The 15,858-nt window shown below is 37.2% G+C and overlaps 2 protein-coding genes across 3 annotated transcripts; one reads left to right on the top strand and one right to left on the bottom strand.

Annotated features, from left to right (window-relative positions):
• Positions 1–11: 11 nt before the first annotated feature.
• On the top strand, positions 12–5,605 carry TRMT13 (tRNA methyltransferase 13 homolog; the record flags this gene model as incomplete). Its single annotated transcript, XM_084211470.1, has 11 exons — positions 12–161; positions 489–535; positions 614–680; positions 1,477–1,539; positions 1,663–1,732; positions 2,155–2,261; positions 2,570–2,737; positions 3,002–3,074; positions 3,735–3,809; positions 4,689–5,100; positions 5,410–5,605. The coding sequence occupies 11 exons, from the start codon at positions 12–14 to the stop codon at positions 5,603–5,605; spliced, it is 1,428 nt and encodes a 475-aa protein (XP_084067596.1).
• On the bottom strand, positions 5,154–15,719 carry LRRC39 (leucine rich repeat containing 39). Of its 2 annotated transcripts, XR_014616386.1 has the most exons (10): positions 15,585–15,719; positions 13,307–13,493; positions 12,346–12,451; positions 10,971–11,127; positions 10,271–10,407; positions 8,660–8,805; positions 8,139–8,291; positions 6,952–7,091; positions 5,823–5,943; positions 5,154–5,597 (listed from the first exon to the last, which is right to left on the bottom strand). XR_014616386.1 is itself a non-coding variant. In XM_084211469.1 (9 exons), exons 2-9 carry the CDS (start codon positions 13,429–13,431, stop codon positions 5,888–5,890), a joined length of 1,020 nt encoding a protein of 339 aa, XP_084067595.1. In that variant the 5' UTR covers positions 13,432–13,542; positions 15,585–15,711; the 3' UTR covers positions 5,824–5,887. The 2 variants fall into 2 exon arrangements, 1 of the variants encoding a protein (XP_084067595.1); XM_084211469.1 differs by lacking the exon at positions 5,154–5,597 and having other exon boundaries at positions 5,824–5,943; positions 13,307–13,542; positions 15,585–15,711.
• Between the last annotated feature and the right edge of the window lie 139 nt (positions 15,720–15,858).

Here is a 15,858-nt window from a genome sequence, read left to right on the forward strand (position 1 = left end):
GGGGCCACAAGATGGCGGCGCGGGGGCTGCCGGGAGCGGCGATGGCGGCGCCGGAGCCGGAGCCGGGGCGCTGCGCTCACTTCGTGCTGAGGAAAAGGCGCTTCTGCAGGATGATCCCGGCGCCCGGCAGGCGCTTCTGCGGGGAGCACGGGCACGAGGAGGTGCAGGGACTTTTCTCGGGCCGGGCGGGCGGGCGGGCTCGGGGCGGCCCCGCTCTCGTGGCACGGCTGGGAGAGGCAGCGCCTGTGCCTTCCCTTGAGCCTCTATGTGCCGGGCACTCGCTTCTGCCCAGCAGCAGCCCCCACCTTGCATGAGGGGTTTATTATCCTAAGATCCAGTCAAGTATTAAGTTCTCGTCTCCGTTTCTCCGTTCCGGTTAACTCACTTATTCTAAATAGATGTTTTATGAAGCTGATGCCCCTCAACAGCTTCTTTAAAACACAACACTGAATGCATGCTGAAGTGTTTTCTAAAACTTTTCTAACTAGGAACAAAATGACAGAAAAAGAATTCCGTGCCCTCTTGATCCAAAACAGTGAGTATATGTAAATGCTTTTCTCGATCTTTGTCAGTGTTTCCATGATACTTACTTTTCTCTCCATTTGGCTTTTAGCACTGTATATGAAGACCAACTACAAAAGCATTTAAAGAAATGTAACTCAAGAGAGAAGCCAAAGCCTGTAAGTGCAGTGTAATTTCAGCACTTCCTCTCAGATTTAAGAACCTTAAACATTACAGTTCTGCAGAGAATTTCTGTGCTGACAGCAGCTGTAAGCTGCAGGGCAGCAGGTTTAGCAAAGCACTACTGTGAGGAAGGTCTATATTACTTGTTGAAATGCAACTCACATTCCATTCCCCTCGTATTCTCTTCCCCTTCACTCTGTAATTTGGTACACTTTTTCAGTTCTTGGTTACAAATAAATATGTTGAATTCATTTTTCTCAGAAGCACACACAAGAAAGAGACTCTCACAATGCCATTCATTAAAGAGGCTGGGTGAGAGGTTGTTCTGGGAAAGCAGAACCTGCAGAGAAGCTCTGGGTATCCCAGCCAGGCTGGCAGTGAGCCACGGAAAGCTTGGCTGACAGCTGCTGAGGGAAGCAACAGGGCATGTTCAACAGCTCTTTCAAGAAAGCAGAGGATGGCTTCTTTATTGCCTGCCTTGCTGCCTTATTAGAATTGCACCTTTAGTATTCCCTCAGAAACCTGAGAATGGTCTCTGAAATCTGTCTAGTAAGCCCTGACTGCTTAACTTGTATGAACATGTTCAATCTTGAAAACTGTGTCAGAAGAGTCATTTCTTGCTGGGATTCAGGATCAGACTATAGGAAAAAAAATTACTTGAAAAATCTTACTTTGCAGTGGGTTTCTATTGCTACATACCTTACCATAAGAACACTGAAAAATTTAGCTATTTGCTTCCTGGTAATTAACTGAATCAAATTTATTTTCTTTTGGTTTTCTTTTTTTTTAAAGGTCTACTTTGTTCAAGATATTAATGCTGGTTTAAAAGATGTAGCAGAAATACCAGAAAAACAAGTGAGTACATTATTTGGTTTTAGGTTCAGTCCTTACATTACATGTTGCAATTTATGACTACAAAGATAGAGAAAATTTCAAAGGTCTCATATTTATAGGTGTCACTTTTTTTTCCCTGAAAAGGTTCCTCTATCTTCTCTATCTATCGAAGAGCTGCAGAATTTAATTACCAGGTTGAAAAAAGCTAGTAATGGTGAGCTTAATACTAAATATAAGATGTTTTAAATTGAATTGAGTAAATATTTCATTGTTATTTTTGTTGTTAGATACCTGTAAAAATATGACATAGCTGCCGTAAAACACATCTGAAATAATTATCACACAGACCTCCAATAGCTAAATTTTACTCCAAAAAGTAAACCAGATTAAAAGAATGATAAAACTCCAATCCTATGTTCCTTCCTTCTCTTTTTTTTTTTTCTCGCTGTCTTTTTTTCCTCGATGTCACTACAGATAACAATACAGCTCTGTTATATGATCATAGATTTACAGTCCCAGCAGACTGTTTTAGTACTACAAACTGAGTTCATGTCACAATTGTAATAATGTGTGTTACAAACTAGGAACCCTTGGAAACTCAAAAGCTATATCTAAAAGTTTTTCATTTGCCTCCAGGCCTGGAACTTCATCTTAAGGAACAAATACTGTCCCACCAGGCTTTACAAGAAGCCTTAAGTGACCCAAAGAATGGGGAATCTGCTTTCAAACACCTGAAACAACAGGTTTGGTCTGATTTACTAGTAACTATAGAGGAGTTTGGACATGGAATTGTGCTGCTGTAAATTTGAGTGACTGGGTGCATAATTCCACTTGCTTCCCACAGAGGAAATGTGATATGGTAAAACAGAAGATATAATCCCTTTCCTCATATACATCCTGTACACACATCATCTTTTCCCTAATCCCTTACTGAAAGCAAGGCTTAAAAAAGTCTTCTGCAGTTTGGTGAAGGAATAATTTTTCTGTAAGGCATTACAAAACACAGGGTATGTATTTTCTTGGTTCACAAATAATCATTTGATCTTTGTAGGCTTCTATTTTAGGTAACATGGAAAAATTGCATTTACTTGGTCCAGGAAGGTGTTTTGTTGAATTTGGAGCTGGGCGAGGAAAGCTGTCTCATTGGGTTGATATTGCCTTAGAGAACGTTGAAAGTGTTCAGTTTTTGCTTGTGGAAAGGGCTACTACAAGATTCAAGGTGAGAGGATATTGTTACATTAGTAAAGTGTAATTTTTAAACCATTGCTATTGAAGCTTTTTTATCCTCAATACATTTAAATTTTAACAAGTTATACATTCCATACTTCACCAATAGTAAATTTATTAGAAAAAAATCCTGACGTTTAGTGTTGGAAATTCACAGATGTTGATTTGACAAGAAAAAAGTCTGACATTAATACCTGGAGCAAAATTATAGTTATTAGTGGCCAGCCCTATGCAATCTCTTGTTCTGTTTAAACAGGTGGATGGAAAACACAAAAGAAGAGATTCTATATTTGAGAGGCTTCAAGTAGACATTCAGCACTTATGTTTAAGTAAGTTCCTTCTTAGCCTGTATCATTCTGAAGTAGAGGCTTATTTTTAAATTTTGAATTGGGGTTCCAGTCAATTTGTGTGTAACATGCTTAAATGTTGGTTCTGAAGATTATTCTCAGTGGTTGCTTGGACATGTTGATGCTGTATGTATACACATATATACATACAAGCATGTGTGAATATACATAAATAGACATATACATATATTTTAAATGGAGTTTTAAAGTTTTCTACTTTTTATACACTCATAGGACGTCATTATAGGTGAGAAAGCACCAAAACAAATACATTTTGAAGGTTTTTTAGCACTTGCAGAATTAAACATATTTGCATTGTTTGTTTATGTGTAGAATTAAGCAAGTGATGCACCATCAATGCTACAGAATTTGTGGGAGCGCCTTCAGCAGGAGATGCACTCATGTCATATTTATCTTTCATAGGCAGTATAGAAAGGCTGAAATGGTTAAATGTGCTTCCCAGGCACTGCATCCTATTCTTTTAATTTGTCTTAACAAAATGTGCCAATCAATGTATTTTTAGTAGTGGCAAACATTTATTTCTAAGTATGCTGAAATTGTATTATTCAGAAAAAACAGAGGTGCTGGGGTAGTTGTGGATTGGATGGGGGTTTGTTGTTTGTTTTTATTTTTTCCCTCCAGATAAGGTACCTATTTTGGAGAAGAAAAAACTACCAGTGGTAGGCATTGGGAAGCATTTGTGTGGTGCTGCAACAGGTATGAATTACAGATGTGTGAACTGCAGAAAGTCAGGATATAAACCTTGCACTCTGATTAGACTGATCTTGCAAATTGTCATTTTAAGCTCTTATTGCCCTCTAAACCTTTTCTGGTGAACACAGTAATTATATTCTAAATATCTCTTGAGTCCAGTGGAATAGTAAAAGGATAATAGATGTAAGGATACTTTAGGCAGAAGTGAAGCCCTTCTTGGCTTTAATAGATTAGAACAGAGAACAGTGTGTGGTGGCATGGGTCACGTATTTGAGAGTACTTTTTTAGCACAGTTGCCTCTTCTTTGAAACAATTTTCTTTCTAAAATTTTATTGGTGGTCTGAATATGTATCACAAACACAAATAAGATTGTGTTTCTCTCTTGATAACTTTAACCTAATACAGTTTTTCTAATGTTATATGGCTACTATACAGAGAAAGACATCTCAAATATGACACCTTTATAGGTAGCGTGACAGATGACACAGTTAAGCATTTAAGAGTAGATGTACATACTTAACAGACTGTGTCCTAGATATCAAAGTTTTAGAGCAAATACTCATGTGTTTTACAGGGAGGAGATTCTCCTACAATATGCCAATTTTTTAACCAAACTATTTAAAATTCACTTTTGCAGAACAAATATTTCAGAGGATAAGCTCTTAGAAGCTCCAGAGAAACCACATTTAGGGTTTTCATGCTTTCAAAGCATGTTTGTAATTTTTAGTTATTATTGAACTTGCTTTTTGGCTTAGTTTGTGATGTGTAATTTTATTTTTCTTTGTGGGAAGCACATTCCTGACCATGATACAGCCTGTATAAATAATGACATGGTGTTTATGGATATTTTTGGTTGGGGGGGATATATTTGTTCATTCCCAGATCTTGCTTTGAGATGCTTGGTTGAAAGTTACACCACTTGCTGTGATGGAAAAGATGAAGAGCCTGCACCAAAACGCTGCAGGGCTGCTCAAACAGAGGTGGCTCCTCATAAATCTGGTAATGAAAGCACCACAGAAGACCATAAGCCTGTAGCTGGAATCGTTATTGCTCTGTGTTGCCATCACAAGTGTGACTGGACACATTATGTAGGCAGAGAGTTCTTTAAATCAGTAGGACTGGGACCAGTAGAATTCCATTATTTTCAGAGAATGAGTAGTTGGGCCACTTGTGGCATGCAAGAAACCACAAGCAAAGCTTCTACAAGTGAAGACAGTGAAGATCAAACTAATGATACAGAAGAACACGAGCACACGCTTAGCAGGACAGCAAGTGGTTCTGATACTTTACAAGGGTATGTACATTTTTTTTCCCTAGCAAGTGGACACCAGCAGAAAAGCTATGTATAGTGGCACATTAAATTGGTTTGGGTCCTCAAAAGGACTAATTTTGCAGAAACATGTAATTACTAAACTTATAGACATATTGTACTTCAAAAATATTATTTTCATGGATGGACATTTCAAAATATTTCAACAGTCATGCTTACCTGACCAAAATGAACTTATAATGATTTCAGTAGTTTTTCTAAGCTTAACTACTAATGTTAATTACCGAAACTATTTGCAGACAGCTGTTGATTCCTTCCTTTATCTGGAAGCAGGATACTGAGTGTTGAGGAGCGGAAGGAGATCGGGTGCCTCTGCAAACGGCTGATTGATCACGGGCGGATTGAGTATTTACAACAGCAAGGATACAAGGCTGCACTGCAGTATTATACAGAGTCTGCTGTGTCCTTGGAGAATGTCCTGTTGACAGCTGTCCCAAATCCTTCTGTGATACCAGAGCCAACTATATGACAGGAGATAGATTTGGAATTGGTAGGGGAAAAAAACAAACCCTATAAAACTCACCTGGGTTTTTATATAAAACTACTTCATTTCTTACAAAAAAACTCTTTATCATCTTTCCTGTACCCAAGAAAAGGTCTTATATTTTCCAGTTTCACTGGGAATTACAAATATGCAAACCAATCCTCATCAGTGGAAAAATAAAATCCCTAAGAATACTTGAAACCTGTTGTAGCCTCTTTGGTGTGAAGAAGTGTACTTGATATTTTCTTCTGTTCACAGTTACATTCTTTATTCATTAGGATTCATGACAGGAGGAGAACCAGAAGTACAATTTTCCACATTTCCTGAAAGACAATAGATTAAAATAAGATAAGTTGACATACTTTATTCTCACTTTGAAGTTCAGAATAGCTTTGTATTTCCTCTTAAAATGTTTAAGTAGGCCTAAGTACTTTGATCAGCCTATGCTGCTAGAGAATCTATTCAGAAAGAAAACTTATGTCTAAACTGTCATCTTGGTATATTTTTGCTAATTTGGTAATTCCTTTATGAAATATTGATAAGAAAAAAAGCTGGCTTAGTGCTCTAAAATAAGAGCATTACATTCATTTTTTTAAGCCTTCACAAAACACAGAATGAAGATCAGAGAGATCATTTTATATCTGCAAGTAACAGCTGCCAACTGAACATCTGTTCCCAAATGCTTATTCAGGTCTCTTACTGCAACATTAAAGCTGTTACCCCAGAGACAAGGAGCATCAAATTTTTATTATGTTTTAGAAATGGGATGAAACTGGAGGTGTTTTGTTTAAGTGACTGTATTTTGTGTCAGGGAAAGCAAGTTGTAAGAAACATCTGTTTATCAGGTGTTGATAGTTCATTGCTAAAAGATGTATCTTGGGAACATAGACATTTCTCCCCTAGTCTTCCTCTGGAAGTACCCTCTGGACAACATCCAAAAATAGGAAAAGTTGAGCTTCATGAATCAAAGGATGCTAGAAGACCTTCTTTATGTAAACTGATTAAATTGCAAATATGAAAGACAGTCATCAGCTCCTCTTTATCCATGGTGTAGGTAACTCAGGCACATTTATTACAGTGCTCCATGGTTCCAGTATGTTCCTACCAGAATCTGTGCTGTTTGTTGGAGACCTACTGTGTAAACTCCTGTTAAAAGTGCCCCTGTCCTCAGTAAAAACCTGTTTACAGATTTTTTTTGGAAAACATAACTAATTTATTAAGAAGGTTATTCATGTTTCATTTTCATACATATCCTAGATTTTATTCATGCAGTTTATCCCTCTCTTCCTCGCTGTACTGTGGAGAGATCAGAATTAATAAAAAAGCCATACCTGTTTTCTTGAGTGATTCCTGGATATACAAGTGCATGAAGTCAATACCAAACATTTCCTGTTGCTCCTCCTCATCTGTGTTCTCACACGGAGGGAGCGTTACCTCTAGCTCCAGTGGGTTGTCTCTGAAGTTGACAAATCTAGGAATTCACCAGAAAAGGTTAATCTTGCAGTAAGTTTTGTCCAGAGAAAATAATTCTTTTGAAACTGAATTAAGATTTCTCAAACATTATTTTAAGCAAAAGGAAATGAAGTTCTTGTTATACTAAACTCGCCACTCTATCATTAGTATTAAGTAAGCTAAGAAGATGCTTTATAACAGTAACTGATTGTGGTGGGAAAAAACATTGTGGTCCTCAGCAGTTTGTCTTCAGTTTCTGACCCCACTGTCAGATGTATTGAGCAAACAGGTGAGTGAATGAGAACAGTGCGAGTGGCTCCTCCCAGCTTTGCAAGGCAGGAGCCAGTCCTGTCTCTCTTGATTCTTGTTCCATCCTTGGGCCTATCCTTGTATATATTTAGTTAAGGAGGTTCTTCCAAAAGAGCTGAGGACAGGAATTGTCTTCCTGGGTTAGGCATGGTTTATGCAGGCCAGCATTCTTTCTCTAAAACAGCCAGCATCCAATAATCCAAATGAAAATGCTAACAACAAGGAAAGTTTCTGTCACAGTATACTAAGGAGTAGTTCAAATTCTACCAATTCAGAATTTACATTATTTTTATTTTTCATATCAAGTACATGACAGTTTCATCCATGTCCTTAAACCTAATAAATTTTGTTTAATTCTGAATGCTTGAATTCTCAATGGCAAAGTTCTACTTTTTGTCATTTTAATGCCTGCCACATTTTTCTGCAAGCTCTTGCTTTTAGAGAGCAATATCAAAGGGCAATTATAGTGGGAGGGCTATGAAATGAGAAAATGTATCATAGTCTACTTTTCCTGTGAGACTGTAACTATCATAATTTACTTCTTTAACTAATACTTTACTACACAAAGTAGTACCACTACTACACCAGATCCCTAATTGTTGGGAATCCGTGTAATGCTGATTTATTGTATCCATCTGTACAACTGTGGTAATGCCTTTTCCTCTCCCTTAGTATCACTCTGTGAGCTACAACTCAAGGGGGCTTTAAAAAGTATTTTCTAGTTATTTTCATTTATATTACTGGTGCTTTTTCTTACCTCAGATTTGTCATGTCCTTCATACAAGCTGGAATATCTTTAAGTTTGTTGTTGCTAAGAACAAGAGTACTAAGATTTTTCATATTACCAATGGTTTCTGGCAAAGAGTTTATCTCATTCCTTTGGAGCCATAAAGTGTGGAGGTTTTCCATTCTGAAAAGTAGGCATTTGTGCAATAAATCAAGATTCACAGAATTAATCCTCTCGGTTATTACTATAAAATTAATTTTTCAGCCACATAAAGAACTCATAATGCAACAAGTCTCAGGAAACCCCATATCCAAGATAATGACCTCTGCTCAAAAATGTGATTGACAATAAATATTTAACCTTATAGTTGATACTGAATTTATTGTTGATTGAATGGATTATTCCAGCTGATCCAAACATCACAGTAGGCAGATAAAATCTTGACTTTGGAGTGAGATTAACATAAAAATTATCTTTTGAAGTAGTGCTTATTAATTAGTATTTCAGTACAGTGGAATTGAGACTTAAGATAAGCTTTGAGCTGTATTTACCTGTCAATTGCATCAGGAAGCTCCTGGAGTTTGTTTCCCCCCATATCTAACCATTCTAGATTTGGCATGTTGAGGAGAGCTGAAGGGATGGCAGTAAACTGATTCATGCACAAATCTATGTGTGACAGCTTCTTTAAATCACTGAGCTGAAAAGAAAAGAAAAATCACTAAGCTGAAAAGAAGGGGAGATTTAATGCAACTTAGTGTAGCTGCTGCAGCTGTACAGCAGTAATCTGGTAATGTTAAGAAACATAACACATTTTGGAGCCAGTAAACACAGAATGATTTTGAGTGCCAATAGCTGATAGTACCTGACAATAACAGTTTGGCCTGGAAGGTAGACAGGTTGGGAACTGATAAGGCAGCAGAACTTTACCTCCCACCCAGTAGTGAGTGCCATAACTGCTGACTACAATGCAGATATGCCCCAAGCCTCAAGGAAGAGAATGTTAAAGACAGCACTGTCCTTGGAATTTCATACTCCATGCAATATGCCATTTTTCATTAGTCAAATATTTAGATTTTTATGTATCAGATTGCATGGACTGTATTTTAGAGTGAACCATGACACTTTCCATGCTGTGAAGTCTACTACCCTGGCAAAACACTCTAAAAATGCAACATAGTATCACAGCACCTAATCCTTTGGTGATTGATGCCTTCAGGTGCTTTTGCAATGTTCAAGTGGTACAAAGATGTTTTCTAGCAGATCTGGTGCAATTGCCTCAACACTGAATGCCATTCAAGTGTACATAACCAAGGCTTCCCAGTGTTCACATCACTGCAGTCTTCATCAGACAGAGCTATGGATTTTTTATATTACACCCTGCCACCTGTATGCACATAGATTTTGTAAATTCTAGATTTTGGTTAATAATGTATATTTCCATTTGAAGATTCTCTGCTATTGCTATTTGGACTCACTCAATTTTGCAAGGCACTGATTGCTGTCAACTATTGCCATGACTGTTTTTTTTAAATAAATTAAAACAAGTAAATATGGTTACATACTTGTCATCTCTGTCTAAGAGACTAATAGTTACAGATCTCTCACATTTTGGTCAGTTCAAATTAAAGTTCAATAGTAGGTGAGTAGTTGCTTTCACTCTCTCATAATTGTTTTCAATGTTTGAGAACAAAAATTGTTCTCCTCTGCACAGGCAGCTGTAAAAATCACACAACCCCTTTTCAGATCTAGCTGTTCTGGTAAAGATGCTTACAGCTGTCTCCTGGCATGTGGTATGAATTCGTACTCTAAACCATACAAGAGAACTTCTCTGTGCTAAGGCATCAGATTCTTAGTGGGGTAAATCAGTGACACTTTCCAGCCTAAACAAATTGAAATGGAGTGTGTCACTGCCCTCTATGCACTGCCAAGTCATTTATCTGGCCAAAACAAAGACTGGCTCCTTCAGCTACTCAAGTGTATGTATGTGCCTCTCATGTGGCTTCAGTTTGACCTGTCATGGACAGGCTGTTCACACCAGTGTGGAGTACTGTGAAACCACAGCATCACAGCAAATCCAAAAACAGAAATGCAACACATAATGATAATTTGCTTTGGATAAATTCAAAATATGCTTTAAACAAAACTAAACAGTCTGTCAAAACCTGAGGAGGAAGATCACAGATACTTCTGTTGACAGCCAGTTCCAATCTTTCCAGACTGATGCAGTTACTTATTTCCTTAGGAACAGATTTTATTCTGTTGTAACTGAGAAGCAGCTCTTGGAGGCTGGTCAGCTGGCCTGCAAAGAGCGCAAATGAGAAATGTTAATCTTTATTCTGTTTGAAGCACAATATCATTTGTTTTGCCTTATCCTTTTACTGTTATAAAAATGCTCTGTGTTCTCACAAAACAAAACAAACAAAAAAAAAAATCACCAAACTGCAAATAGCAGCACCTCAGGACTCCTCAGTACAGGACTGCAATCTAGTGGAGTGCTTAAAGGAAAAACCCAAAACCAAGAAATTGTGGCTAGGCTAGTCCTGCTGTGGACTCAGAGCATGAAGTCTGTTTTTCAGTATCCCTTTCCTAGCTGTATTCTGATGTCTAGTCCCTGCTGTGCAAACAGGCCCTTTTTTTGTCATGGAGAGCTTTCATAGTGATTTGTCTCTTCCATCCAGCCCCATTTTTAGTTTATAGGGAATTTATGGTTTGGAGATCTCTATCTCACTGTCAGATTTAAATAATCTGTTTTCTTACTACCCAATAGGATTATTAGACAAGCAAAGGGCACAAAAATGGTACATTTATGTGAGACCAATTTTCTTAGAAAAGCAGTTTAAAATAAAAGAAAGCACAGCTCACCAATTTCTTTAGGTACACTTTCAATTGAGTTCCGGGATAGATCCAGAACAACAAGGCTGTGAAATCTTCCAATAAACTGAGGAATTTTCTGCAAACTAGTTCTGTGAAGCTGCCATTCCTGGAGATGGATTAGTTTCAATAAGCACGAAGGTAATGTCTACAACAAGAAATACAAACCAGAAGAAATTCAGCTTAGAATACAGGCTGAGGCAGAAGTTTTATTTGAAATACTAAGTCTGTCCTTTTTCTTAAGCTACACTGTAACATGTAGGTTACAAAATGAATCCTGATAACTGTTTTCTAAAATATGCTAGAAATAGCAAGCATAACTGATATGATTTTACTATCATACATATTAGGAAAAGGTTTACACTTTAGAAAGGCTTACATCAATATATTAGGAAAGGGTTCTTCCCCCAGGGGGTGGCTGGGCACTGGAACATGCTCTCCAGGGCAGTGGTCACAGCACCAAGCCTGACAGAGTTCAAGAAATGTTTGGACAATGCTCTCAGGCACGTGGTGTGACTCTTGGAGATGGTGCTATGCAAAGCCAGGAGTTCAAGTCAATGAACTCAGCACATTCCATGATTCCATAATCCTGAAGTGAACACCAGTGTGGGTTGTCATTCTAATCACAGATGGAACCTGCCCTCTTTTGGCTCCCAGGATGTAGATACCTGCACTACTGTCATTGACAAGTTTCAGGCTTGTTTTTGTTTGTTTCTTTCTTTTTTTAAAAAAGAAAACAATATAACTGAAATGAAACTGCTCTAAATAGATTTTTGCACAGAAGGCTGGGTCTGGCCGTCGTGTTCTCACTGGCCTCAACACAAACTAATTCTCATGACTTTCTAGGAGCTGGTAAGTGTATTTCTGCATGGCTCAGAGCACTGATGGCCTGCACTCTGCCAGCATTAAAAGCAGAATAGCTCTGCACATGCAAAACACCAGTAAGTGTTCTGGGAATCTATGGGCCCATTTTCACTCTTAGAAAGAGAAAACAAACAATAAGAAATATCTCCATGCACCCAAACATGGTTTGGTGGGTTTTCATCTTGATACATTTCAGTAGCTCTGGTGTATGAATGTTAAATGAGAATTTACAGAATGAAAATAATACTCTTCAGTGAAAATATTTTCTAATGCAGAAAATTCTTTTGGGCTTTGTTTTTGCAGAGTAATGCTTAATATTCAGGACTAAAAACCACCCAGCTTGCTTTTACACTCACGACAGTGTGTCCTAATTCACTGTTAGCAAAGCACAGTCAGCAGTTAATAGAACACAAGTAGTAAGTGTAAGTGTAAAGTTGTAAATAATAGTTTTCTAATGCATCAGTCATTCAACACAAGCAGCATTCATTCCTATCAACCCTACCTTCCATTCTTCTTCCTCTATCCTTAAAATTGCTCTTCCACCTTCATTAATAACTTTTTCTTTGAGCTTTGCTAAAGCAGCTCTCTCCTCCCAGACAAGCAGTAGCCTACAAGGGAAAAAAGATCTGCCAGTGGTGCCACAATGAATACAGCCAATAATTACTAAATCCTATCTACTTTCTGAAAAAAGACTCAAACACCTTATTGTCTAATAACAATTTTATCTGGATATTAATATACTATCAGCTGGAGAGAAGAAAAGCCCTTAATGCTTGACTGAGGTAATTTATAGGAATTCTATTTTTTAGTTCTTAAAATCTGCATTCAGAAGGAGGACCGAATTCACTTTCAACATGTTGCAGCAGGGCCACAGAATATAAAGTCATGTGGAATTAAGTTCTAAAGCACATTTTGAAGCAGACTCCTAAAATGAAAGCCTTCCAGTCCACCACATATAAGTGCAAGAAAATAGGTCAATCAGCTTCTTTTAGCTTGATTTCCAAAGGGTACCTAAACAAGAGTTATGACAAGGTCATTCTCTGTCTTTCTGCTTGTATTCTCCACGACTAACTTTTGAATTTGTTGTTCCACTTCAAACACAACTGATAAATTAGGATTACCAAAAATAGTATCCTAAATCTCTTAAAATTTCATAAAATTGCTGGCCAGACAGAAGACCAAGCAACCCTGATAATACCTCAGTGGAGAAGAAAGCATAAACAATCTTCACTCGTTAGAATATTTACAGAGCAGAAGATTTTAGTATCTGAGTTCAGGGAATTTCATCTATATACGAATATTTTTATCACAGACACTAGATAAATTGTAATCACTGGGAATCCTGATGGAGTAACAACTAAGGAATTGGAGTCTGCATGAGTTTAAAGTAACCAATTACAGTCTTCTGAAATGTAACAAATGGTCTACTTTTTCACATACTTTAAGAGTTACAATTTACCTACCTTCCTGCAGACCTCTGCCTGAATTCCTTTTCCCTCTGTAATTCTTCATTTATCTTGTGTATTCTCACTTCCCAGAGTGTCTTCACAGCAGAGAATGTTCCCAGGCAAACTGCAGTTTCAGCCATGATCCTTTACATGTTCAGATTTGCTTGCAGGAATCTGACTGAATTTCAGGCTCAATGCACCACTTCAGGTATGGGTTACCAGATGGGGACAGTGACATGAAAACAAAAATACTGCAATACCCACTTCATTAGGTTGTCAAATGAGTTAATATAAAGAACTGACAGGACTTTATCAACTGTATCAACTGTTTTTTTCTGTATATAAATAGATAATTGCACCAAGTTAAATTTTATTATAATAAAAAAAAGGTATTTTTTGCAATCTCTGCATTCTTATTCAGTGACCAACTGCTTCTCTCAGTTCCTTCAACAGAAGGCTAAGTGATGACCATAATTATTAAATGCATATTTGAACATTCATTCCCATCCCAGGAAGACACTAAGCTGTTACCTGCAATCTAAGGCAGTTCAATTCTGATATCTGCATTCTGACACCTACCTGATATAGATACTTGTCACTAAAGGAGTTTGGCACTTAACAGAAACGGAACTGTTCCTGGAAATTAATTAGTATACTGTATTTGCATTCATTTTCTTCATAGCTTAACTCAGTACAATGCATTTTATAGTTAGTAATGCATTACCTTTAGGAAAATGCATTTAAAGCCTTCTGATTTCTCTTTGAATGTTTGTGTATCCCTGAGTGTCAGAACTCACATTTAAAACTAAATTCAGTCTAAAGTTTTCAAATTATGTATCCATTAGTGAGATAATTAATACATATTGTCCCAAAGAGCAGCAAAATAGGATACTCACTCATCCTAATCACTGCATCCCTCTAAAAACCATCCTTATTGCCATTACTGGAGCCAAGATACTGATATTCAGATAAGCTTGCAGGGCTAAACTTCATGCCAGCAGCAGTGTGCTCTGAACACTGATGATCTGAATGCTGCCTTTCTGACTTTTTACTGATACTTGTAGTGGCAAGTAAGGAAAATGTCCTATATATGCTTTAAACTAAAAAAAGTAAGAATAACTTTCTTCCAAATAAGTAGATAGGTAACAACAAAAGAGGAATTTAACTTATTTTCACGCATATATTTCTCTACAATAACTGCTGCAGGTCTGTCTTTTAGAACCAATCTTTCTTTTCATATTTGTTTCTGTTATATTTTTGTGTAGCCTGGATAAACCACAATTGCTTAGAGACCATTTTTGTGTTCAAACTGGCAATCATTCTATTTTATGTTTACTATGTCTTTTGCTAACATACTTATTCGTAAAGTCTGAAATAAGGTTCAAATGTGTAGGCAAATAAAATGTAAAATGTCAGGATCGCTTCCTGTTGTAAAGACATCACAAAATCAAATTACAAAGCTTGAATACAGAAGAATCTGGTCTAATACATTAATATTTATGATTTTTATGTGTTCTCTGTTCATTAAGGAAAAATGGCAAGATTTGACAAGTGATACAAATGGCAACCCCAGCATGGCAGTGCAGTCTGGCCTTTGGGTTCCTACAGAGGGATTGGATTTTTTCCTGTAAAGAGAGGACTGTATACTTTTCCTCTCCCCCACATAAATGTGATCACATTTACTAGTTAGAAGGATTAGCTTCTCTTTCAATGGTCTCTCTCAGAGTAACTGCCCTTCCCAGTCCCCATCTCAACATGCACCAGAAATGCTATGCATGCATGAAGTTTTTTGCTCCAGTCAGTGGTTACAATTCAAATTGCCTGATTTTTTCAAGATTAAACATCTATTGAGATTAAGTGATAACTAATTTATCATTTCTTGTTGTTTAGAGATTAATATAAATTGTGCAGAAAAGAGACCTTAGTTAATAGATGTACTACCAAACCCAGTATCATACTATACAGTCAAACCAATACTTATTTCTAGTAAAGCTTACTCTGGGCAACTCTATTTTGCATATCATTCAACAAATAGTGCCTTAGAACCATAAAATATCAATATGACTATTTTCAGGATGATTTCATTATATAACAGGATTCCATCAAAAAAGTCTTGTTCTTAGATCTTATTCATCAAGAAAATAAAAACCATAATAATCTTGCCATCACAGCCAACAATTCAGAAGTGAATTCCCAAGTATGGCTGTAAAATAACTGCAATTTCACTTCCAAGTAATCAGATCTCCCAACAACTTCATCTCCAAGCATCTGAAAGAGTTTAACAACAACTTACCTTAATTATTTGGTGTTTTCAAGGATTTTCTGTGACTCATTGCTTTCTGGACAAGAGCGGAGATAAATTATGAATCTTGTCTGCATTACCAAAGCCATTTAAAACTCTCACTCAGACTCCAATGCAATGTCAGTCTAGTTCTAATTTTAACCTATGCTGAGAATAGAAGGCATCACATGAGGCACTTTTGCAACCCCCCCAAGCATTTACCACTGTTGAAGTCTTCCCGTTTGCTGAGTGTGATTGGGCTCCCCTAAACTGGACTGCCATTAAA

Source organism: Fringilla coelebs, assembly GCF_963513975.1.
Source record: "Fringilla coelebs genome assembly, chromosome: 9".
Lineage (NCBI taxonomy): Eukaryota > Metazoa > Chordata > Aves > Passeriformes > Fringillidae > Fringilla > Fringilla coelebs.

Coding starts and splice junctions, on each gene's coding strand:
- LRRC39 (XM_084211469.1), bottom strand. CDS start 13,431: ATGGCTGAAACTGCAGTTTGCCTGGGAACATTCTCTGCTGTGAAGACA. Junction 10,408..10,970: donor AAGTGTACCTAAAGAAATTG/GTGAGCTGTGCT, acceptor CGCTCTTTGCAG/GCCAGCTGACCAGCCTCCAA. Junction 8,806..10,270: donor TCTGTGATCTTCCTCCTCAG/GTTTTGACAGAC, acceptor TTTTCTTTTCAG/CTCAGTGATTTAAAGAAGCT.